This window comes from Mustela lutreola, chromosome 2 (genome assembly GCF_030435805.1).
Source record: "Mustela lutreola isolate mMusLut2 chromosome 2, mMusLut2.pri, whole genome shotgun sequence".
NCBI classification, from domain to species: Eukaryota; Metazoa; Chordata; class Mammalia; order Carnivora; family Mustelidae; genus Mustela; species Mustela lutreola.
In genome coordinates this window covers 51,021,512-51,046,485 of record NC_081291.1, presented here as the reverse complement: position 1 = coordinate 51,046,485, position 24,974 = coordinate 51,021,512, and the positions used below count along the sequence as shown (strand labels likewise).

General features: G+C 49.7%; 1 protein-coding gene across 1 annotated transcript; it reads left to right on the top strand.

Annotated features, from left to right (window-relative positions):
* The first annotated feature begins 3,227 nt into the window (after positions 1-3,227).
* OXTR (oxytocin receptor) lies at positions 3,228-23,231 on the top strand. Its single transcript, XM_059161577.1, has 3 exons — positions 3,228-3,490; positions 4,346-5,441; positions 21,311-23,231. Exons 2-3 carry the CDS (start codon positions 4,508-4,510, stop codon positions 21,556-21,558), a joined length of 1,182 nt encoding a protein of 393 aa, XP_059017560.1. The 5' UTR covers positions 3,228-3,490; positions 4,346-4,507; the 3' UTR covers positions 21,559-23,231.
* The last annotated feature ends 1,743 nt before the right edge of the window (positions 23,232-24,974 follow it).

Here is a 24,974-nt window from a genome sequence, read left to right as displayed (position 1 = left end):
GTTGGTCCAGTTTAATTCCTGGGTTCAATTCAGGGTCACCTCACTGGGCATACAGTAGGTGCTAAGAAAATATTTACTTAATGAATCTGCATAACAGAGCACAGGAAATAGTACATTTTCCTATGCCAAAATGTGCTCAACCTTCCAAGAGGAAAGGATGTTTTGTTGGGTGCCCCTCTGGGAAGAAATGCCTTTTTGTTGTTGTTTTTAATAAAAAAGAAGGTGAGTAGGCTGTTGGAATTGGTGGAGGAGGAGAGATAGGGTTGTCTGGGGCTTGGGGCAGTGTTTGTGTTTGAGCTGTCAGGTCACTGGAATTTGCCTTAGGTTCCTCTGTGCTCGCAGATGGACTGACAGACACAAGGTAGGGGTGGCAGACGGGAGAAGAGAGCTTAGTTTCCTTTGGTGTCCTGTGTGAATCTACACAGACCTCTTAAATGGTCCCTGGGGACTGTCTCAAGTCCTCTCTCAGATCATGCCCCCTTGCCCTCACCTTCACCAAAAGGTCCTTCTGGCTTTTATCTCCAACCCCTTTTCAGTGCTGCTCAGGCCTTTCAGGACACAGGAGGTGGCTGGGTCTATGCAGAGACAGGAGTTTGGGTCTGGCTTCATTTCTGATGGCAGTGGGACCTTGGGTAAGTCACCTGTCCTTGCCATATCAACCTGGCCATCTCTCTGTTCAGGTCAGATCTGCTCTCAAGGGGGCTCTTATCCCATCTGCCTCCTGCCACTTGCCCCCTTCCAATCTCTCCTCCTGCTGTTGCCTATCACATCTCTCCTTCAGGTAACCTCCTCTCCCTGCCCGCCCCCCCCCAGTTTCCAGCACTGAGGGAGAGAGCATGAAGCCTCTTTCCAAGGCTGCCAGCCTGGGTGGTCCGGTTCTGGTGGACCTCTCTAGGCTTGCCTCATGCTTCATGCCAGCCACACTGGCCCTTGACCAGCTGTGTGCCTTGGGCAAGCCCCTCACCCTCTCTGAACCTCTAAACCCCATCTGTAAGATAGACACCATGAGAATCCCAATTGCTCTGCTTGTATGGAGGATAACAACCACCTTGAAATGACTCTCAGCTCCTGGGGCCCTATTTCTCTGAAAGAAGCCACAGATTTCAAAGATCCTGATTCTCAATAAACCTTTTCTTCTGCAAAAGAACAGCCTGCTTTTATTCCAAGCTCAGTTATTCCCAAAGAATGCTTTTTGTCTCAGTTATGTCTTGTTGTGTCTTCACCTAGGCCAACAGTGTCTACAGATGGAGAATACATGTATTTATGCCACTTCCTTAATAGGGGTTATGTTGTTACATTCATTGTCATGCTTTATCTCTGTCATTGCTTTCTCTTGGGAAGAATGACCCATGTGTACAAATGCCATACTTTCTTACATACAGCCCTCCTATAGCCAGATTGCCACAGAAATATTTTTTCTGGGAAGCCAGGGTCTGACCCTAGTGATTAATATACTGGGGGATGTTCTTGGGGGAATCCATTAATCATTTTTTTCAACACATTTTACTGATAAGTATGGAATAAGTAAGGTGATGGGTAAATATAATGTATCCCATTGGGGGTACTTAGGGAAAACCCTTCCCTGATCCCACCATGGAGTGGGGCAGGTGTGTTTTACCTCTTAGAATTAGGTTCTCAGATGGCATATATCATCAAATTACAGAAAACCAGAAGGATGAGATCTCAGAGAGGAGATGATCTTGATCAACCCTCTCATTTTATATATGGGGAAACTGAGGCCAGGGGAGAAAGTGAAGACTACTTAATTCTCACCTGAGTAGTTTGTAATTTGATCTGTAATTTGTGTGACGGAGACTATTAATTAATGTGTTAAAAACAAGGCAACAGACCCAAAATGGAGTTGCTTCTGTTTAGCCCCACATTACCAAACTAAGATTCAGTTTCAGCTCACCCAGGGATGGATGGAATTTCAAACCAGTCAATCCGGAACCACCTGATCAGCACTAGTGAGTATCTGTCTGACAGACCCCTGCCTTCCCTATAGTGAAAGTAACGGGGCAATAACCAGTCACTTTGTTGCCAAGTATAACTCCCATGTTCTGGGGCTCCCTTCTGCCTATAAAAATCTTTCATAAAAATCTCCTCAGAGCTTTTTTTTATCTAGTAGATGGGATACTGCCTGATTCATGCATTGCTGAAAAAAGCCAGTAAGATCTTTAAATTTTATTCATTTGAATTTTGTTTTTAAAATTCCAGGGCTGCTGGAATTCCCAGGCTCATCCAGGAATGCTCACTCAACTAGAACCTTGGGACCAGGATGGAGTAATGGTCTGCCCCTAGGATGTCCTGGCACAGGGCTGTAATTGTGGATTCAGGAAACCCAGTCCATGACTAACTCAATTCTCTCCACATAAGTAAAAGAGGGTGAAGGGAAATGTCAGGAGGAAGTATGCATTTAAATTTTAAAGAGCCTTGTTCATTTTTGAATCCTTACCTTTTCTGCCTTAATTCTTGGTCTCTGCAAATTACTTTAAAACAAACAAGCAAACAAACAAACAAAACAACAACAACAACAACCCACCTGATTTTAGAATAGAAAAGGAGTTAAGAATCAGAAGATGTCTTTAACATTTCTACTTCCTTTGGCATCATGTAGGATTTTAATGTTGAAGCATGGCAAAGAGGCAGAAATGGCTTCGGGCCACAAAGGAACAGAATCAATTTAAGAGGAAGGCAGACTTTTTTCCCTTTTCTTTTCTTGAGATCTTTGCCCTAAAATTACCTAAAGAATGAAGTCCTCTGCCAGTGCTGATTATAACAGAAGGCATTTCTCATTCCTTAGGAATGGGTTTAGGAATAAAAGGATTTGAATTCACTGCTAAATCCAGTATATCAAGCTCCGGGGAGGGGAAAAATAAGCGTTGAAATTAACCTGATGTTTGGGAAACGTCAGTTAAATGCTTTTGCAACTTCATCACCATCTACTCGGGGGAAAACACCGCTGTCCAAGCTCCCGTTTGCCTGAGAGTCAGGAGCTTCCAAACCAAGAAAGGAAGAAACCAAGCGGTTTATTTATGAGCTCCCTCCCTCTTGCAGTTTTAAGCCACTGTGAAAGAACCCTGTTTATTACCGTTCTGGGGCGAACCCTGGGCAAGTTAACCCTGCTCTGCGGGGTCGGCGGGGCCTGCGCTCCGCGCCTCCCAGCGGACTCGTGTGGTGGTGCAGCCCCAGCCCCAGGCTGCAGAAAAGCGGGCCACCAGCAGACAGCGCCGCATCCTGACGCTGTTAGCGCGCTCAGCCTGGGCAGCGCTCCGAGCTCGCCTTCTGTCCCTATCCAGTGACCAGTTAGGTGCGGGCGAGGGGATTCCAGCTGAGGCTTCAGAGTCCGGGACCTCACGATAGTATCAGACTGGGTGCCGCCAGCAGCCATCCCAACCTGGCCTGGGAGCGCACGCGTCTTCGGAGCTGTCCGCGGCGGTGCAGTTTCCCCAGGGAGCCAACTTTAGGCCCGCTCGAGGACTGGGTGCAGGTAGCTGGGACTTGCGCACGGGTAGACGGGTTGGTTGGGGCTGGAGGAGCCATTGGAACCCAAGTGGAGGTGGTGGGGTGCCTCGCGCCCCTGGTACCTGGAGACACGCCCCGTGCTCTGAGAGACTGCAAAGAGACCACTCAGGCTCAAGATGCATAGACTGTCGAGGGCTAAGACAGCGTCGGCTTCCCGGGGGACTGCTGGGCTGGGGAGGATCCTTATGAGAGGGGTACCCGTAACAGCATTTGGGAGCCCTGGGGGTAGGAATTCAGACAGGAGTTCTTCCAGGAGGGGCCGCTGGATTGGGCACCCACCGAAGCAGTTGTTGTGGAAGTTCGGGGGTGAGAGGGGATGGCTAGACGTCTTAGAAATAGGAGGTTGAAGGGGGGTGGTTCTGAGCTGGAGCTTCCCAAGCCAAGTGGCCCTTTGGGGGAATCTCCGAAGGAAGTAACTGGAGGAAGGAGAGATGGCTGTTTGGGGCGTCTGGCGGGAGATCGATGTGCTGAGGGTCTGGACGGTGGGGCAGGCGGCTAGTTTGGGGATCTCTGGGAGAGATGGTCTGTTTAGGAGGCGCAGTCCCGCAGGAAAGTGATTAGGACCTTTCCCTCTCCCTCAGGGTAAGTGACTTAAAATCTTAAGGAACCGGCAGTCTGGCAGATTCCCGCTCATTTCCAGTGGCTCAGAGGAGGTACCTCAAACGGGGATTTCTGGGGTGGCAGCTGAACCACCCCCGGGGCAGGCGGTTGTACCCCTAGTCCCAAATAATTTGGGGCTCCTGGGAAGGGTACAACTGAGTCGGATGTGCGTCGGGCGAGTAGTGCTTGGTCTTCACCGAGTCCTCTGGATTCGTTTCAGGCTCCGACCAGCAAATCGGTCCTTGGTGTCTCTGCGAGTGGAACCCGAGGAGCGCCTCTCACCCCCGCCACCCCCAGGCGCGCGGGATTACGCGTCCGGCCCCACCCCGCCGCACTACTCCTTAAAGGGCTTGAAGACCAGGGGCGCAGGGCGACCACGGTCATGGAGGGCTCTCTGGTGGCCAACTGGAGCGCCGAGGCGGTCAACGGCAGCGAGGCGCCTCCGGAAGCCGAGGGCAACCGCACCGCCGGGCCCCCGCAGCGCAACGAGGCCCTGGCGCGCGTGGAGGTGGCCGTACTGTGCCTCATCCTCTTCCTGGCGCTGAGCGGCAACGCTTGCGTGCTACTGGCGCTGCGCACCACGCGCCACAAACACTCGCGCCTCTTCTTCTTCATGAAGCACCTGAGCATAGCCGACCTGGTGGTGGCCGTGTTCCAGGTGCTGCCGCAACTGCTGTGGGACATCACCTTCCGCTTCTACGGGCCCGACCTGCTGTGCCGCCTGGTCAAGTACCTGCAGGTGGTGGGCATGTTCGCCTCCACCTACCTGCTACTGCTCATGTCTCTGGACCGCTGCCTGGCCATCTGCCAGCCGCTGCGGGCGCTGCGTCGCCGGGCGGACCGCCTGGCGGTGCTCGCCACGTGGCTGGGCTGCCTGGTGGCTAGCGCGCCGCAAGTGCACATCTTCTCGCTGCGCGAGGTGGCCGACGGCGTTTTCGACTGCTGGGCCGTCTTCATCCAGCCCTGGGGGCCCAAGGCCTACATCACGTGGATCACACTCGCCGTCTACATCGTGCCTGTCATCGTGCTCGCCGCCTGCTACGGCCTCATCAGCTTCAAGATCTGGCAGAACTTGAGACTCAAGACGGCGGCGGCGGCGGCCGCGGCGGAGGCTGCAGAGGGGTCGGAGGGCCGGGCGGCGGGCAGCGCGGGGAGCGCGGCTCTGGCACGCGTCAGCAGCGTCAAGCTCATCTCCAAGGCCAAGATCCGCACGGTTAAGATGACCTTCATTATCGTGCTGGCCTTCATCGTGTGCTGGACGCCATTCTTCTTCGTGCAGATGTGGAGCGTCTGGGATGCCAACGCGCCCAAGGAAGGTAGCGCTGGCTGGAAACCCGGAGGGAGCGCGGCGGGGCGGGGTCCTTGTCCTGCCTCCTCCGCACTGACAGGTTTCTGGGGATCTCGCGCTGGGGATGTGGGTTTCGGAATCCTGCAGGGTTTGAGGCATGGCTCCATTGGCCAGGGGATTTGGGGCTTAACTTCCCTGAGCCTTGGCTTCCTCTTCTGTGAAACGGCCACAATGATGAAAGTACTGGCTCTCGTGAGGGGATGAAATAAGAAAACGCACGCAAAGTCCTTAGCACAGTCCCTTGGCTACATATGGGGCATATGGTTCCTTATTATGAATGGGAAAACTGAGGTTCAAATGACTTTGCCACTTGGTTAGCAAGTGGTGGAAGTAACTTTCGAACCCTGGTCCAAGCCGAAGCTCTCACCACTTGAAATTTACTTTATGTTGAACTTCTCCTTTAAATTCAAATCAACCTGAACTCCTGGGTCAAGTACAGCAGTAGGTGGGCTATTTGATTTGTCCAGCTGAACGCTGAGTACTTGAGTAGTCGTAGGAGGGCGGGGCGTTGTGGGGAAGTAAGGTCTAAGGTCCAGTCTCTGAACCCCAGGCTCCTTGGAGGCGGAGAGTCTCCAAAGGCAGAGAGGTGAGTGCCTGGTTGGGGGTGGGGAGAATGGGGAGCGGGGAACTGGCGGTGCCTTGGGCCAGAGACGTTGGTGGTGCTGGGAGTGGGGGGGAGGGGTGGGAAAAGGATGGGAGCCTCCCAGCAAAGATGCAAATTTTCGGATTTGACCTGGTAGGCTAGGGGATTTCTGTAGGAAATCTTGTGGAGGTCTGGGCTGAGGGTGGTGAGGGGAAGCTGGGTGGGGCGTAGAATGGAGTGGTATGTGGGGAGGGAGCTTGGGAGAGCAGAGAGCGCCTTGGATCCTGGGGCTTGTGGCCAGCATTGGGTTGCTGGGAGCTCCAGACAGCTTCACCTTCATTGCACACAATTCCAATAGCTCATCTGCAAATAGCAGGAGGGATGATCAGTGGTGGTGAATGACTTACACATTTTGTTTGCCGGTAAGCCCATAGCACTGCACTGGGATGCAGGTGACTCTAGTGATTGTAAGAGTAGAGCAAGGGGTTTGCTTTAGACCCTTTTTGCAGAAATGTCCCATTTCTAAATATGATCACTCCTGCTCCCAGAAGTCTAAACTATAACCATCCCGTGGAAGCCAAAATCTCCCTTTGTTCAGCTGGATAATTTTCCTTTGCTGTCTTTCAGAAACCACAGACTCCTGGCTTTACCCAGCCCTGCCTCGTAATCCAGCATTTTTCTTAGTGGCCAGGGCAGTTATTATTGAGCACATAGGGGGCACCTGTGGTGCTGCAGGCTGGGGCAGTGGGGAGGGGAGGACTGCTGGGCAGACACAGCACAGCCAGCCTGCCTCCATTGTGCAGCCCCTGGTCACAGTTCGCAGAAAGGGTTCAGTGGTTCACGGTGGGGAAGGTGCTTTCTCCAGGGTGGGGAAGGTGCTTTCTCCAGGTCACACCGTCAGTCAGTCAGTCGGAGGCAGACTAGAGCAGGTGGGTGTGGGAGGGAGGGTTCCTGTGCCACCCCAGCTCTTTCCTCCAGTGCCAGCCTTGTGATGAAGGACACAAAACTAGGGAGTGAGCCCAGCCAAAGGCACCAGTGGGTGTTTCTCATTATGGCATCAGACTACACCTGTTTCCTGGGTGGGAGCCAAAGAAATACCAGACCCAGGTCTTGTGGAGCTCAAACCCCGGTCCTTGAGGAAGTGAGACTGATACTGAGCAGATTCTGGGGATGCCTACTGGGGAGCCCTTTCTCTAGCCCCCACTAGTGTGGGACTTTGGGTGAGGGGTCCCCTTCTCTCCCTTGACTGTTAGTGTCTTGCATTTAGAATGAGGACATTGCAGTGTTCATTCATTTCCCTCTCTTTCCTTCCCCTGGCTTCTCCCATTCATTTTCCTTCCTGGTGAGTTTTTCTCCCTCCCTTCCCCCCCCCACCCCCCTTCATATGACTTCTTGTTGTCCACCCCTTCGCCTGATCTCCTCTTCCTATTTTCCTCCCTAAAGAACGAGAATATATGGTTAAAATATATCTTAGTTACTGAGCGAGGTTTCGATGTTTCCTGTGCTTTGAAAAGGCAACAGATAATAATACATGTCTTTGTCTTAAAAACAAAACACAAGAGGAGAGAGAATGAGAGCGAGAGCATCTGACTAAAGTGGGGGCCAGAGGCCTTTTGTGTGTATGCTGTCCCCTGAGGTTTCCATGGTGGGGCCTTCTCTCCCGGTGGGGCCAGCCTCCTGCTCTCAGGCTCCCGGAGCAGGAAGAGAAACAGACTCCAGGAACCTCAAGTCTTCCCTCTGTTCCTTGGCTTCTTTCCCAGTTCAGAGGAAAGGGTGGGTGCCACATGGAAAGCCCAGGGCCCCCTCATCCTTGGCCCTCTGTGTCCTGGGTGCTCCGAGAAGAGAATAAATGAAGACAATGGGATTCATGATGCCTCCTTCCAGGACCGGGTGCCCAGTTCCTGTGTGAGGGCCTGCCCAGCACCAAGGACTTGGGCTCTGGCCACAAGCCCCGCCAAGCCGTGCCACGGCCTCAGGGCAGCAGTGGGGGTCTGAGTGGACTTGGGCTTAGCTGGACTGTAAGCTCTGTGCCCACCTGACATTAATTGGGACCATTGCAAGTAGCAGGCTGGGCCATCAGAAATAATGGTGTTTACAGTCAGTTTGGAGACATGACTGTCTGGAGGCCATCAGCAAGTGTTAAGGAACAAAACAAGGAGACACTTGAGCTATTCAAGGAATTATGATCAGCACCGTGGAAGGAATGCACAGCCCTCACTTTCCAAGATGAAGAGAATTGAGAAGAGATGCAAAATATCTAGATCCGGGCCCCTTGCTCTGCTTATCTCCTGGGGGGTAGAGGCTGGAAGTTCAGGAAGCCCACTGAGAGCAGGCAGAAGTTCTTGCAGGAAGCCCAGGGGCAGGCAGGTATAGATAAAGGTGGATGGGGCACATGGGTGGCTCAGTGGGTTAAAGCTTCTGCCTTCGGCTCAGGTCATGATCCCAGGGTCCTGGGATCGAGCCCTGCATTGGGCTCTCTGCTCAGCAGGAAGCCTGCTTCCCTCTCTCTCTCTCTGCCTGCCTCTCTGCCTGCTTGTGATCTCTGTCTGTCAAATAAATAAATAAAATCTTTAAAAAAAGAAAAAAGGTGGAGGGAGTGCGGCACATGTGGGATCTGTCCCTGTCAACAGCTTCGTTCTGAAAACCTCTGAGGGAAGGAGAAGCTCCGAACCCAACTGTGGGCTGCCAGAGGGGTTGGAGAAGTCACACTGGCCTTTCAGCTGTCCATGTGGCCCTTCGCTGACCTCAAAACCCCCTACCTCTCTGAGGCTTTATGCACCCTGACCTTCTCTGCAAGCCCAGGGGCTCCTTTCACACCTCTCTCCTTTCATGGACTTCTTTCCCTCCTATGCCGACCTGCGTTCACACCAAGCTCCGCCTTTACAGGTTCAGAGCTCATCTTGCTCCAAAAGTAATGAGAGGTTGGCCACAAAGATTCAGGTACTGTGGCAAGACAAAGTAGATACAAGGAAACCTGGATGAAGGGGAAAAAGGGATAGGAAAATTATAATATAATCATAGCAATAATAATAATAATAAAGGCTCTGTGTATAGAGGTGAGCCGTGCATGGAGCTCCCTTTCTCTAAGCCAGAGCAAAGACAGAAACTCTCCATTTCAATATTTCAGAGAAAAAAACAGTGTTCAGGGGAAAAAAAAAAAAACAACAGTGAGAGAAGAGAAAAGGAAGGGGAGCACTGTGGTAGTTACTGCACTCCTTCCCACCCAAAGCCCAAAGCCGCCATTGGAGCCCTGCGTTAATGAAGCTGGTGAGACCATAGGAGTAAGAGGGAGACCAGACACCCACGGCGCGTGTGGACCAGCCCTATATGTATCTTGGCAAGCAAATTCCACTGTCAAAGATTCAGCGCTGACCTCTCCTCTTGAACTCAGTGCGATTTGCTTGGCTGCTGGCCCCCAGGATTCCGACTGGGGTAGTTGGGAGGGAGGAAATGGAGAGGGGGCATGTCTGTATTTCCAGGGGTTCAAGTAATGCTGGTTGGATGTGGTGGGGCTGATTTTGAGTCTCTGGCTCTAGGTTTTGGTGAAATGCCTGGTCCTGTAGGCAGAGATGAGAGAGAAGCGGGGACAGGTTGGCAGATGGGGCAGGTGCACCACCCGTCCACACTGAACACTATTCGTGGCTCCTGTCTGGTGCCTGGAGGCTAGGGGAGAAGCTTTTGAATTAAATCTCACTAACACTTCATAGATGAGTCATATACAGAATAGTCCCCGTTTTCTCTCAAACTGGCTGATTTCCATGGGAGCAAGAAAATGTCCAGAGAAGAAGGTGGGGACCTCCACTCCCCAGAGACCGTGGAAGGACCAAGAGACCTGTCTGGTGGGCCAGCACAGTGGGCAGGCACTCTGGAATCCTGCGTGGTTTGTGCAGGGAAAGAAGCATGCCACTGGCCTATTTGGAGTTTGCTCTGCCCTTTTCTTCTGTGTGTCCTTGAGCAAACCACTAGACCTCTCTGGGCCTTCGCTTCCTCCTGTATATAATCAAGGAAGCAAAGCCTACCTGTGGGGCTGTTAGGAGAATGACAGGGTGTGCCTCGAGGCACCTGGGGGCCACGTGACCAACATCACTCCTCTTCTGCCGTTCTACTTGTTCCGTTTTGTTTGCATTCTTGGGATGGACTCTGAGAATCTTGGCAGGCATTCTTGAGGAAGGAGATGGGCGTTTTTTCGGAAGAGCCCAGGCAGAGGGGATTGGGGCACAGAGAGGCAGAGCCTGTAGATGATAGGCCGTGCATCCAGGGTGGTGGGGGTGTGGAGGAGAAACTTGTTAAGGTTGGCTGTGAGTCTGGTCACAACAGGGACCCCTTCTGTTCTGCTCACTAGTGTACGTCCACAGCCGAGCACGGTGCTGGGCACCCAACGGGAGCTCAGCCAATGCTGGTTGAACAGACACGAGGGATATGGGAGGAGAAAGGTGCCTGAGATGGCCTGGGTTGGGTGTGCGGATTTGGATTGCAGAGAGATAAGGATCTTCTAAGCAGCCCTTCAACACTAGCATTGGCTGCCTGCTGAAGAAGTGAGCACCCCTGTCACTTGGGGGCAACCAAACCTCTGTCAGGAGTGTTGTATTAGGAGGAAGGTAGAAATGCACAGGAGGCCTGGAGTTAAGTGTTTCTCTGTCTGAAAACGAACTTCCCAGCTCCTCCCTTTTCCTGTGGAATTGTGGTCCCTCGGGTGTGGCCTACCTACCTCACCTTTTCAAGGATGTTGTGCCCTCTGAGGGATGGGAAGGCTGTGGGAGGCTGTGGGTCTAGGTCCTCTCTGGAGAGACTTCCCCCTGGCTCTGGGTCCTCTCTGGAGAGACTGGGCTGGCAGATTTGCTGCCTGAGGGCTTGGGCCACCTGACAACCCCAGAACTTTGCACTAACAATTGTTGGAAATGAAGGGAACCTCATGGGGGTCACCCCCAGGGGCAGGGGCTGTCAGGGGCTGAACTGTGCTCTGCCAGCCCCCATTGCATCAGCCCCGGGAGACGGCACTGGGCAGTGCTGTGAGCTGGTCTTGTTGCCTTCTCTGTGATTTGGGCCATGTCTCTGTGTGATCTCTGGGCCTCCATTACTCTCAGCAGACCTATGGGGCTAGAACAGGATACTGCTTCAGTGACATGAGGAGTTAGAGTAGTTGGAAACAGGAGGCCCCCACTTTTGAGTACACAGTCCCACGTCTCATCCTCACCTGAACACAGCAAGGTAAAGGGGCTTTGTCTCCCTTTTACAGAGGAAGAAACTGAGGCCCAGAGAGGCAAGACCTGCTTGAGGACACTGTTGAGTGAGGCATGGAATTTGAACCTAGGTCCTCCCTAGGCTGCCCTGTCACACTGGCCTTCATCCCTAGGCCAGCATTTTCAAGATGGCCTACCACTCTTGGCCTTGGGATCTCCTGGGTGCTTTTAGAAGTATCCCCTGCAGATATCCATCCAATGGAAGAAATGTGCAGCAAAGCCTCCCCCAGCAGATTTTTTTTTTCCTGTTATTGATCAAACCTCTTGGGGGGGAAAGGTGAAGTCACCTGGGACAAAAACCCAAAGGGGAAGCACTCGCATTAGCCAAAAACATAATTCACAATTGCTTAATGACAAGAGTGTGGTTGTTAACTGTCCATCTAATTGCAATTTATCCCCAGAAAGGCCAAGTTCAAGAGCTCTTCAGGACAGAGAATGATCTGTCCAATTTCCTCCTGCCCTTCCCCCCCCACTGCTTTGCCTATCAATGGCTCACCTAAAGACCAGACCCTCCGAGGTACCTGGCCCACCCAAATCTTGGGAACAACATCCTTGAAAAGGTGAGGTGGGTAGGCCACACCCGAGGGACCACAGTTCCACAGGAAAAGGAAGGAGCTGGGAAGCTCATTTTCAGACAGGGAAACACTTAATACCAGGCCTCTGTGCATTTCCACCTTCCTGCCCTGGCCCCAGAGCCCTGCACCCTCTTTGTGACCCCAACATCTCTACTCTCCTGGCTCTCTTGGCTGAAACACCCAACACACACACACCTGGCTGCCTGTGTTCTCCTGGCACCACCCACTGGGCACTGTGTGTTCAAAGCCTCCGTTTCTCAGATGACCTGCTGCTGCTCCCTGATGCTCTCTGATGACCCTGCTCCCTGATGGCCACTCCATTCTAGCTCTACCACACGTCTCCTTTTGGGTGGAGACCCGAGTGTCTCGATGTCAGCACTCCTGACATTCTGGGCCATGTAATCCCTGTTGGGTGGGCAGCTGTCCAGGGTGCTGGGGGATGTTCGGGCAGCATCCCTGGCCTCTGAAGAGAAACAACAGCCTTACCTAGAGGACACAGTAGGAGGGGAGGCGGGAATTTCTAGTTCTGGGTTTTAGAAGTGGCAGGGGGCAAGAGTGTAGTCCAGGCAGTGGAGTCTCAGCTCCTGATTTCCGGCCACCCACGGAGGGGCAGCCTTGGCCAGAGTCTCCTGTTGTGCTCTGCAGGGAGCGGGAACTTCCCCCCACAACGGGCCAGATGCTCTGGCCCACACCTCACTTCGAGAGTGACAAGGGTCACTCTTGCTCATTCCATTTCTCTCTCTCTCTCCACCAGACCTGGATATCTGGGTATGAACCTGATTTTCCTAGAGGGAACTGCATGAGAATCCACTCGTGGGGTTAAAGCCCCCTCCTATTGTCAAGCAGGGAGATTGCCTTTTTGCCTTTCCACAGTTCTATCAGGACTTCCAGTTGTCTAATTTCACACTTCACTTCAGTTCAGTCCCTTCTAGAACTCTTCCTGTTTTCTGCAAATGACACCCATCCCGCCAGCCACAAGTCTGGAAATGTAAGTAATGACACTGTGAAGGGATGCCACAGGAAGAGAGATCTTTACTATCAGTGTTTATTTATTCCCCCCACCCTCCTCCCCTCCCTCCCTGGTGAATGCTCCAGGAAGCATTTGTTGATTCTGTCTCCCAGGAGGAAAAAAGTCAGGAGGGCTTCAGAGAGGAAGCAGCATTTGAAAAGGGTTTCCAAGGATGAGTAGGAGCTGGCTGTGCAAAGAAGCACATTCCTTGTTGACCTCATGGGGTAGACACTTTATTATTATCTTTCTCCCTAGTGATACTTAGAAAATTTCAGTGGGCTGCAGAGCTCACCTTGGCAGGGTGGGGGAGCATCTTGTTAAAATGCAGAATCTGATTAAGGAGGTCTGGGAGGGAGCCCAAGAGTCTGCATTTTCACCAAGCAGCCAGGCTATGCCTGTGTAGCCTGCCCATAGACTGACTACATATTGAATAGGAAGTCTTTAATATCTTACCTCTTTTATCAAAATGTGCAGTTTTCCTTTGCACCTGTGGTTGAAATTGGCTGCACGGCCTGTCATTCCCTGCAGGGTAAAGAAGGGCTGGTTTTTTAACCAAAAAGCCCCAGCCCTTCTGCTTCCAGAATCTGGGCAGTGATGTAAGAGATTGCCCCAGATTTGGGCAATGATATAATAGAAGCTCAGTTAAAACTATGTAGCCCACAAATTTGGCTTTTAATCCTGGCTTTATGATACGTGGGGGGAGCACACATCTGTGAATTTTAAAACCATTCCAATGTTGTAAAATTGTGGTCTTTTCAAAAGAGACACTCCATAATACATGTTAGTACTCAATCTTTATGTGAGTATACATTCAAAAATTGTAAAAAGAAAAAGCCTTCTGTGAACTACAGCTCTCAAATTCTTACAAAGCTCCCCTAGGAATAAGGTACTGAGACCCAAATTCCCAGTCCCTTTGTTGAGGGGTGTGGTCCTGAACCAAGCACTTGGTTTCTGGAGAGAGGGCTTCTAATGAAAGTGGGTGGGCTTGATTTTGACTCTCGGAGGAGAGGTGTCAGCTAAGCCACAAGTCTTTGAAGTGTATGTGAAGTGCATTAGTTGCCTCAGGCACAATGCAGCCCAGAGAGGCCGTGGCCAGCTGCCCATCAGCTGTTCGGGGCTAATTTGGGCCTTCGGTGACCGGGTGGAGGGGGTGCTGGGAAATCCGAACATGGGAGTTCTTGGGACTTGAGTAAAGCCAGGCTCGTAGGCGGGTGGAACACTTTGGGGCATACCGTCCTCATCCTCAAGTGGCTCTCTGCCACCCACCCCTCCATGAATCACAGCGCTGAGTGGAAATACAGAGTTGTGTCTGTCTCCTGGGTGTAAAATTGCCAGGTAGGGCATCTGGCTTTTGGTGGGTGGCCATTTCTGTTCACATCTCTTGCTTGGTGCCTAGGAGCCCCCTTGAGGATCACTCCTAGTCCTCAGGCTTGCAGCCGCACAGCAGCGCCACCCCCTCCCCCAGTGCTGCACCTCCCTATTGAATAGAGTGCTGTGTTCTCTGTGTTTCCCTTGAGAGTAGGTCCTGTGACAATGAGCACAGGGCATGAAAGGATGCTAGAACATCCGAGCTCCTCTTTTTCCTCCGAGAAAAGCTAAGCTGGTGACCAGGGAGGTGTGAGGACCAGTCCCTGGACAAGTGCCTTCCAGTGGCCCCCCATTTTTGGCAAAGACCAGACAGAGCAGTTTGCACCACTCAGGGCTTTGTCCTGGGGAGGGATGTTATTTTTATGGGGGAGCAAGTGGAAGAGTTCAGTGGAGACTCTGAACTCTGCCCTCCTCAGGGCTGTAACCACCTTTCCTTTTGGCTTTTCTTAAGTCACTGGCTGAGTAAGCTTTTCCTTTTTTTCTTTTTTTTTTTCAAAGATTTTATTTATTTATTTGAGAGATAGAGATAGAGCTCAACTAGGCAGAGAAGCAGGCAGAGAGAGAGGGAGAAGTAATCTCTCCATTGAGCAAGGAGCCTGATGCAGGACTCAATCCCAGGACCTTGGGATCATGACCTGCGAACCCTAACCCTAACCCAACCTACTGAGCCACCCAGGTGCCTCTGGGTAAGCTTTTCCAAATGGACGATCAGGAGTTCCTTTGGTGTCATGGCATCCAACCCCAGACTTTTCATTTTTTCTTTTTTTAAAGATTTTATTTATTTGAGAGAGAGGACGAGAGATAGCATGAGAGGGGAGAAGGTCAGAGGGAGAAGCAGACTCCCCATGGAGCTGGGAGCCCGACATGGGACTCAGTTCCGGGACTCTGGGATCATGACCTGAGCTGAAGGCAGTCGCTTAACCAACTGAGCCACCCAGGTGCCCTCTTTTTTTTTTTTTTAATTTTTAAAATTTTTGAAGTTATGGAAAAACAGGCAATGGACACCTTCTTTAATTGGCCTGGGATCAGGAGCCTCTAAACTTTGGACTTTAAAAATGATGTAGCTGGTCATATCTCATATCTGTTAGTAACAATACTAATCACCTGAATAAACACTGCAATCTTTTACATCCTCCACCAGTTTTTTCAAAGTCCTTGCAAGTGTCACCTCCAGTTTATAGACAAGGATGTTAAGGCTCATACAGTAGATGTGGCTCAGAGAAAGATTAGGTGGAGGATTCAGACCCCAGTGGTTTGCATCTGAATCTTGTGTCCCTGGCTCCTCACTGAGCCAGGGCTCCACTGGGGCCCCTCTGTGACCACTTGCCCCCCCCCCCCCCCGGCCCCAGAGGAGTTATGGGCTGCAGACCACACCTTTGGAAGAGTTGTGGATTCTGACTTCCAGCTCCTCCTTTTCTGCACTGACTTCATCATTGCTCTGCTTTGTCTGACATGTGGCCAGGGGCCAGGGTTGGAGGTGGGCAGCAGGGAACGGCCCTTCGGAGAAGGCAGAATTAAGGCAAAGGGATGGGCCTTTGTACATTTGCATGGACTGGTCATCGGGTATAGGCTGCTCCTGGGACAGGGGTTTCTGTTGTGGCCAAAGACAGTGCCCCCAAAGGAACTCAGCTGAGAGCCTCACTGGCCAGCTCCCTGGTAGCTGGGGAATGAGCCGCGCTGGGTCCTAAGACAAGATCTGGGCTCAGAACACCATGCCATCTGCTGCAGATCTGCTAGACCCAGCTCTAGGTGGCACCACCCTGAGTCGCTTTTCAATGGTTCCTCTCTAACAGCTACCCCACGGGTAGCTGTGTTTTGAAGAAGACAGTCTTGGGGCACCTCCGTGGGTCAGTTGGTTAAGCGGCTGACTCTTGATTTTGGCTCAAGTCATGATCTCAGGGTTGTGGGATTGAGACCCGAGTGGGGCTCTGCACTGGGCATGGAGCCTGCTTGGGGTTCTCTCTCTCCCTCTGCCCCTCCTTCCACTCATGCTTTCTCTCAAATAAATAAATGAAAAAGAGAGAAAAAGAAAAAGAAAGAAAAAGAGAGAAAGAAGTCTGCATTTAAGGATTTTGGTCCAGAAGAACACCCCGCGTGTGGCGTGCACCAGAACCTCGAGCTGGAAAGCTGGAGCAGAAAAGAGAGAGGGAAGTTTGCGGTGCAGAGACAGATGCTTCTTCCCTGTGATGTCCAGGCTTGCATGTGCGTTAAAACGGGTCTTCGTACTGAAATCTGCCAGGTGAGATCAGACATTCCCAGGACCCCAAAGAAGATGGAATAAGGCAATAAGGACATTCTCCTCCATCGCTGGTTCATTGTTACGGCACACCTTTGACTTTGTGGAGTCTTGGCACCCCCTCGCTCTCCCTGAAGATGGCCCATTGTTTCAGTCTGTTTAAACCCATCCGGAAGTCACAAGCTAGCTGAACAAGGTAGATAAGCTTGTAGGTTGGACTGGTGGTGCGGGCCTGTAGAGCCAGGAAAGGAATCTACGTATGAGCTGACCTCCTTGGCCATGCGGTCCGGCCCAAGAGACTCACTGGATGGACACTGCCATATGTCAATGCAGCTTCCAGCAGCTCAGCCAGTGGGTCCTGTGTCCTGTGCCCTACCCTGGGCTATCTCAGATTCCAACACTCAGCCCAAGCAGCCTCTCCCCATTGTTTCACATGGGTTGGCATTAACTCTGTTATCCTTAAGAAAAGTAGCATTTATTGGGCATGTACACATCATGGTAGTGATAACGGTAATAACTGAGTACGTTAAGTTTTTACTTTTATTGAGTGCCAGGAATCATGATGGGTCCTTGGCGTCCTGACTAGTGAAACTTGGCAATGATTCTGTAAAGGAGTTCTTTTTATTACTCCCATTTCACAGATGGAGAAACTGAGGTTAAGAGGTTAGATGACTAGCCCTAGAATACACAAAGTGCAAAATGGCAGAGCCAGGATTTGTGCCGAGTCTGGGTAACTTTAAAGCAAAGCCATCACCGGAGTGTGGGGAGAAGTGGGCGTGGCTTGCTTTGTGGGATTCCAGCCCCCCTACCCTTAGGAGCCCTTCCCACGGCTTTTTAACATCTGCCCCTTCTCCAGGCATCAAGGGTGAGCTAACTTTCTGTAAAGGGCCAGGCAGTAACTCTTTTAGGCTGTGGGTATAAGGTCTCTGGAACAGGTACTCAGCTTTCTCCTTGTAGTGCAGAAGCTGCCATAGACAATATATTAATGAATGGGTGTGCTGTGTTCCAATAAAACTTTATTTAGAAAAACAAGCATCAGGTGGGATTTGGCCCCCATAGGCCAAACAATAGAGCTTGTTGGTCACTGGTCTAGACCAGGAGACATTTCTGCTACAAACGATGATGGTCTGAAAGGAAGTAATGTGTTTCCCATCCCAGATAAACTTAGATTATAAAAGATCATCACTGAGAACAGGCAATTCCCCGCCTCTGTGGGCAATTCTACCTGTGCGGGGAAAAGGGTAGTTGCTCTCTGACTCGCCCTCAAATCACACCCTAAGAGAGATTGTCTGGCAAGCCTATGTCTTTGCTTTGGGACTGAGAGGATTCACTAACTGGTACCAACCTGACACGTGTGAACGCTGACCTAGTTTGAAAAGGAATAGCTTCATTAAGTTCAGGTAGAAACACGGGGTGACATGCTGTGTGTCCCTGGGGAAGTCACTTTCCTCACACAGAAGACGGGGATGAGTCTGCTTTGAAAAACCACAGGGTCCTGTGTCAACTTGAGCAGTGATTCCCATGGTCAGCATTGCTACATGGCCCTGTGCTCTCTTGGAAACAACGTCGTGAATCATGAGGACAATACTTTCCATGCTTTGTTCTATTCCTTTTGGCTTCTCTAGCCACCAGAAAGGGCAACAGTGTGGTCTAAACAAGGAACAGAAAGTGCAGAGAGCCTGTGAGGGGCAGTCAATCAGTCAGTTGCCTGCTTAGAAACCATCAAGGACTCCCCACTGTCTGTAGACTAAAGCTCAGGCAGCCTGCACTCAAGGTCCTCCTCAGCCTGGCTCTTTCCTGTTTCTTTCCCCATGAGACTCCCTTTCCCCAACTCTGGCAGTCCTTGAACGTTCTTGGACATTCTCACTTATGTGCCTTCATTCCTATTGCTTCCTTCCTCTGAAATGTCCTCCATAGCCATTTCCTGATTCCCAGATAGCTCTCCTCCTTGCTGAGGGCTGGCATGTCCACCACTGGGGACTCCTGTCTCTCGACGGTTAGGATATTGCCAGATTTTTAAAAGTGCAATTGTGCCCTTCGCCTTTGGCAACCCGACAGGAGCAGGTTCAGCTTAGAGAGGGTCCTCTATCCCCCAGGGAGCCAAGCCAGGCCCATCCTACATGTCTGTGGCCACCGGGGAGGGGGGGGGGCAGAGGCACCTGCCTTGGTCCAGAGTCCTACAGGGGCTGGCCTAGCAGAGGAAGGGAATCTCCATGGGGGGTGGGGGATGGTGTATCTGGAATTCATTAACTGTTTCCTTTTTTGCTGTTGATGTTTCTGTATGCCTTTTTTTTTTTTTTTTTTTTTTTAAAGTAGAACAAATAAGTTAAATGATCCAAATGTAAAGTCAGGCAAATAGCTTAAGAAAAAAGATAACAGTTTTAACTCTATACAGTTAGGTAAAAGGTGGTGCCTTCCTGTGCAAGCCTGTTCATTCCTGCTCTGTCCTCCCCCTTGTTTCCTAACCTTACATGCCTGCATTCTTGCCGCTGTGTCTGGTAGTTTATTTCTCAGGGTCCTTTTTAAATTTTAACCGTGTGTTAATTTTGCCTCCTTTATTTTATACATTGAATTTTTGAGGACATTCTGTTTTTAGTCTTGGTGATTTCTCACCAGAATTTCTAAACTTAAATTCATCTTCTTAGCTACTCAAATCAAATATATATTTTTTTCACTCTCTTTTATAGAAAATGAGCAGTACTGACTTTTTTCCCCCTCCGCTTTTCCACTTCCCTGTTCTTTACTATTTTAGTCTAAGGTTTAGATGCTCCTCCTTTGTTTCCCTGAACATTCTCTTGTGCAAGACTTTCTGATTTTATTTGCTCTAGTTTTGTGCCAACAGGTGCACCAAGGAATTAGACCAGTGGTTCTCCAAGTTGTGTGTGTGTCAGAACCTCACCCCCAGGAGTCTGGTCTAGTAGGTCTAGGGTAAGGCCCGAGAATTTACACATTTCTAACAAGTTCCCAGGTGACCCAGGGATCCCAGTTTGAGAACCAAACCATCGTCTTGTGGATAATCATCCTTCTTCCTTTGGTGACTAGGTGACAGATGTCTGACAGATGTCTCCATGCTTGCCTCTGTGGTGGCATCTAGGTCTTGTGGCTTCACAGTCTCTGCAAGAAATCCTTTCCTGGATTCAGCTGTTGAATTCTGGAGGTTTGTTTTGTTTTGTTTTGTTTTTATTTATTTGTTCCTTTAAGTCATTTCTCTGCCTGACGTGGGGCTCAAACTTACAACCCTGAGATCAAGAGTCGCACGCCACTCTGACTGAGCTAGCCAGGTGCCCAGAATTCTGGAGATATTTTTTGAAAACTTTCTGCAGGAAAGATCAAAGAGCAGCAGATTTTTCAAGCCCTCTTGCAGCTGCCTTCACTGATAAGGATGTGGCTGTGAATAGCATTCTCGGGTGTCTTGCTGTCCTGGCAGGTTTCTGGAGGGAGGGCTCACTCTCCTCCACTGCTGGGAGAGCTCTGTAGTTTGTCAGATGGAAGTCTATTGCAAGAAACTCAGATTTTTTCCCCTCTCCTCTACTTGGAAGTATATAGGATTAGAAATTTTTCTTTTCTTCCTTCCTTCTTTTCTCCCTTCCCTTCCCTTCCCTTCTCTCCCCTCCCCTCTCCTCCCCCCGCCTTTCCTTCCTCCTTCCTTCCTCCCTCCCTCCCTTCTTACTCTCTTTTCCTTTTTTCTTTCCTCGACACCCAGCATGGGGTTTGAACTCACGACATCAAGATCACCCGTGGCATGTTCTAGTGACTGACCCAGCCAGGTGCCTCAGGATTCAGAATTTTTCTTTCCTTTTGAAGTTTGAATTTGCAAAAAGCAGTGTCTTGAAGTTGATCCTTAATTTTGTCTGGAACACAATAGATCCCTAGTATGATGGCTTCTGCCCAGTACCTTAAAGAATTTCAGGATAACCTTTTCTCCTGTGTGAGTCTGATTTGTCATGCCAAAGCGTGCTCTTAGGGGTACAGAACTTTCAGTGTTCTCAACGGCGAAGATGGCAACGCTTTCTTGCCACCACGCCTTTGCCTGGGCCATTCCTTCTGCCTGGAGCACCCTTCCTCCGTTCTCTGCCTGGAAAACTCCTACGCATCTTTCAGGTTTCGGCTCAAACGTCGCTTTCTGTAAGACTGGCCTATGATTCACTCCGAGTTGCTCCCCTTCCTTGGTCTGACCCACCGCCTGCATTGTGCCCACCCTGTGGTGCTACTCATTTTATTTTTGTGTCCCCAGGGCTTAGCCTGGTGCATGGCACACAGTCACGATAGCAGCTACCGCGTATTGGGCCCTTACTGTATACCACGCATTTTTTTTAATCCTTGCAGTCTTCCTGCGTGTTTTGCATACTTTTGTTATCCCCATGTAAAGATTAGCAAACAGCAGTCTCCTGGGGAACGAAAGTAATTTGTTGCTGGCAGAACAAGACTACCAACTAGGTCTGGCAGCTCCTCGACGCTGTGCTCTTGGGCACTCAGAGTCGTGGGCACTGGATATGCGCTGGGTGAGTTATGAATGAACAGGTGGCTGTGACGAGCGCAGCTCCTGCTGAAGGAAGCATTCGGCGGGTACTCTTGACAAGAGAAAGGACAGGGAGCATTCTAGGGCTTGGCTGAGCCCAGGAAGGCTGGGGTGTGTGTGTGGCGGGGCAGGCTGAGTGCACACCCGGAGCCATGATGTGGACGGCAGGCAGACCTTGTCCCTCTACGTTTCTGTCTTGTGACTCAGCACCTGGCCCCTGGGGAAGGCTGGTCTCGGGAAATGATGGTGGCCCTCCAGTAGTGATGGCCTGTTCTCCTTTCTCCCTGCGCCCCCATCCTCCTTTCAGCCTCAGCTTTCATCATAGCCATGCTCCTGGCCAGCCTCAACAGCTGCTGCAACCCGTGGATCTACCTGCTCTTCACGGGCCATCTCTTCCATGAACTGGTACAGCGCTTCCTCTGCTGCTCCTCCAGCTACCTGAAGGGCAACCGTCCAGGAGAGACCAGCGTCAGCAAAAAGAGCAACTCCTCCACTTTTGTCCTGAGCCGCCACAGCTCCAGCCAGAGGAGCTGCTCACAGCCATCCACAGTGTGACCAGGCTGGGCTAGGACTGCCTCTTGTGGCTCGGGGTGTGCCTGCATAGACAGTCCGCCCCTTGGTGGCGGTGTGCGTGTATGTATAAAGTACCTTTCAGTTTGCACCCTTTCCACACCTCGGGGTAGCTTGAGTGGGGTGGGAAATTATGGCATGGGTTGGGGAAGTAGTCTCCATGGTAGAAATGTTGGGGTGACTCAGCCAGACAGTCCCTGGATCTCCCCTGGCTTCCTACGGGGGTTTATACACCCTGCACCCACTGCTGCTCTCGTTGGTTGATGAGTTGGTTTTATTCTCCTGGACCTGTCATTTCTCCCCAGTATCTTTTTACTCCTTTATTCTGGGATCCTGTGAAAGGTGGTAAGTATGGGATTGGTGTGTGGAAGCATACTGTTCTGAGCTCAGAATAAGGAGTGGGAGTGGGACCTCAGATGTGGAGGGTGGTGCTAATATCCTTCTGACTTTAGAGTGCTTTTACTTTTGCATGGAACTGTCCCAGCATCCTTGGGCACCAGCATGTCAGAAGGTGGCCCTAGGAACAAGGGATTCCCTTATGAAACCATTTGGCATTGGCAGCTGATGAAAAGTGGGGCTACAAGTGTTTAAGAAGGTAATATTTATGTGAAATAGGAAAGAAAAAGAAACAGAAGGCATCCAGGTTGGAAAAGAAGAAGTAAAATTCTTGGCAGATGGTATGATTTTGTATGTAGATAATTCTAAGGAGTTCACGCACACATACAAACCCATTAGAACTAATAAATGAATTCGTCAAGGTTGCAGGGTGCAAGGTCAGTATGCAAAGGCCAGTGGTATTTCTTTATACTAGCAACTCACAATATGAAAATGAAATTAAGAAATAATCACATTTATACTGGTATAAGGAAGAAAAAATAGGAATAAATTTAACAAAAGAAGTACAAGACTTATACCCTGACAACAACAAACTATCATTGAAAGAAACTGAAGAAACTCAGAGAAATGGAGAGACATCCTGTGTTCATAGATCAGAGACTTAAATATTATTAAGATGATAGTACTGTCCAAAATGATCTACAGGCTTCATGCAAATCTTCTATCAAAATCCTGGTTGGCCTCTTTGCACAAATTGATAAGCTGATCCTAAAATTCACACAGAAATGCAAGGGACCCAGAATAGCCAAATGATCTTTTGGAAAGAACAAAAGTTGGTAGATTTACAATTCCTGGTTTCAAACTTCACTACAAGGCTTCAGTAATCAAAGGAGTGTGGTACTAGCATGAGGATAGACATGTGGATCAATGGAGTAGACCAATGGGATAGAATGGAGAGTGCAGTTAAAAACCCTCCCATTCACGGCCAGTTGATTTTTGACAAGTGCGGCAGAAGAATTCAGTAGGGGAGACAATTTGCTCAACAGATGGGACTGGGAAAACTGGTAATCCACCTGCAAAATAATGAAGTTGGTGAAGGGGGTTAAGAGGAACAAAGTTGCAGTTACAAAAGTAAGTCATAGTGATGAAAAGTACAGCACAGGGACTATAGCCAATGATATTGTAATAACCTTGTATTTGATTACACTTACTGTGTGAGCATTGAATAATGTATGGGATTGTTGGAATTCTATCTTGTTCACCTGAAACTAATAAAGCATTGTATGTCAACCATCCTTCAATAAAAAAAGAATGAAGTTGGACTCCTACCTCACACTGTGTACAAAAATTCACTCAAAATGCTTCAAGCCCTAAATGTAAGAGCTAAAACTGTTAAACTCTTAGAAGAAAACACAGGCATAAATCTTTGTGACCTTGGATTAGGCAATGATTTCTCAGATATGCTACCCAAAAGCACAAGGAAAGGAAAAAAATAGGTAAATTAACCTCATCATGAAATGGGGTACACAACCTTTGTGTTTCAAAGGACACTGTCAAAAAAGTGAAAAGACAACTCACAGAATGGAAGAAAATATTTGCAAATCATATACTCCTATCTGGAATATATCAAACACTCTTACCACTTAACAATAAAAAGACAAGATGGTTTTTTTTTTAAAGGGGCAATATATTTGAATAAACAAATAAATAGACATATGTTTATATTCTCTCCAAGGAAGACATAAAAATGGCCAATAAACCCATGAAAAGATGTTCAATATTATTATTCATTAGGAAAATGCGTGTTCAAGCCACGGGGAAATGCCACTTCACACCCACTAAGATGGCCGTCCTCAGAGAGCTGGGCGCTAACAGGTGCAGGCAAGGATGTAGTCACTGGAGCTCTCCTGCATTGCTTGTGGGAATAGAAAATGGTCCAGCCTCTTGGAAAATACTTTGGCTGTGCCTCAAAAAGTTAAACATAGAATTACTATATGAGCCAGAAATGCCACTCCTGGGTATTTACTCAAGAGAAATGAAAGCATACACAAGTAGAAGAACTTGGATGTAAATGTTCTTGACACCATCACTTGTAATAGCCCAAAGTGGAAATAACCCAGATGTCTATCAGCAGACGAATGGATAAATATGGTCTCTCTGTACAGTGGCATGGTATCTGGCTATATAAAGGAATGAAATCCTGGTACATGCTACAACACGGGTGACCCTTGAAAACGTGATGCCAGGTGGAAGAAGTCATTGCAGAAAGCCACATACCGTCTGGTTCCATCTTTGTGACATGTCCAGAATAGGCGAATCTGTAGAGAAGGTTAGAGGACCGTGCTGGCCAGGGGCTGCACGCTGGGCTTAATGGAGAGCGAACGAGAATAAATGCTGGGTTTTGAGGGGGGAGGTGATGATTTTCTAGAATTAGTGATGATGGTAGGTGAGTTTTTAGAATATGCTAAAACCACTGAATTGAATATTTAAAGGAAGTTAACAACAAAAAAAATGTTTACCAGCTGGAAGGATGAATTCCTTAGACTCTCCTTGAGCTTCCATTTGTCTCTGTGACTCACTATTTTAGGAGGAATGGCTCCTCAGATTTTCCGCAAGAGATGGTGTTCCCCATTTGGCCGAAGGAGCCAAGTGGTGATAATCCCCCCATCCTGCTCTAGTAACCCCCCATCTTGCACAAGTGATGTCTTGTGGTTAGACTGTTGTGTTTTACTGACAAGAGCAATTTACCAAGGGTCTCAAAGGTTATACTTATCTGGTAAACATGTTCTCAGGTGTCTTCTCAGCCTTGAGGAAGGATACAACCATGCCTAAGAACTACCTTTGGTTGTTAAGCACAGGATGTTCTACATCAGAGGTTTTTCAGTGGGGACTGGCCAACTCATTGGCACTCTGGGGCACTTTTAAAAAAACTTCTATACATATTTTTTTTGGACTGTGATCCAAGGAAGAGCACTTCCCCAAAGCCCACTCTACACACTGTCACTCTACACACTGTCCTCTTCTCCCTGCACACTGTGTTACACACATACACGTACACATTTATG

What these genes read in the sequence shown, in the direction of transcription:
- OXTR (XM_059161577.1), top strand. Translation starts at nt 4,508, where the DNA reads ATGGAGGGCTCTCTGGTGGCCAACTGGAGCGCCGAGGCGGTCAACGGC. An exon ending in TGCCAACGCGCCCAAGGAAG is followed by an intron (nt 5,442 to 21,310) that starts GTAGCGCTGGCT and finishes TCCTCCTTTCAG; the next exon opens with CCTCAGCTTTCATCATAGCC.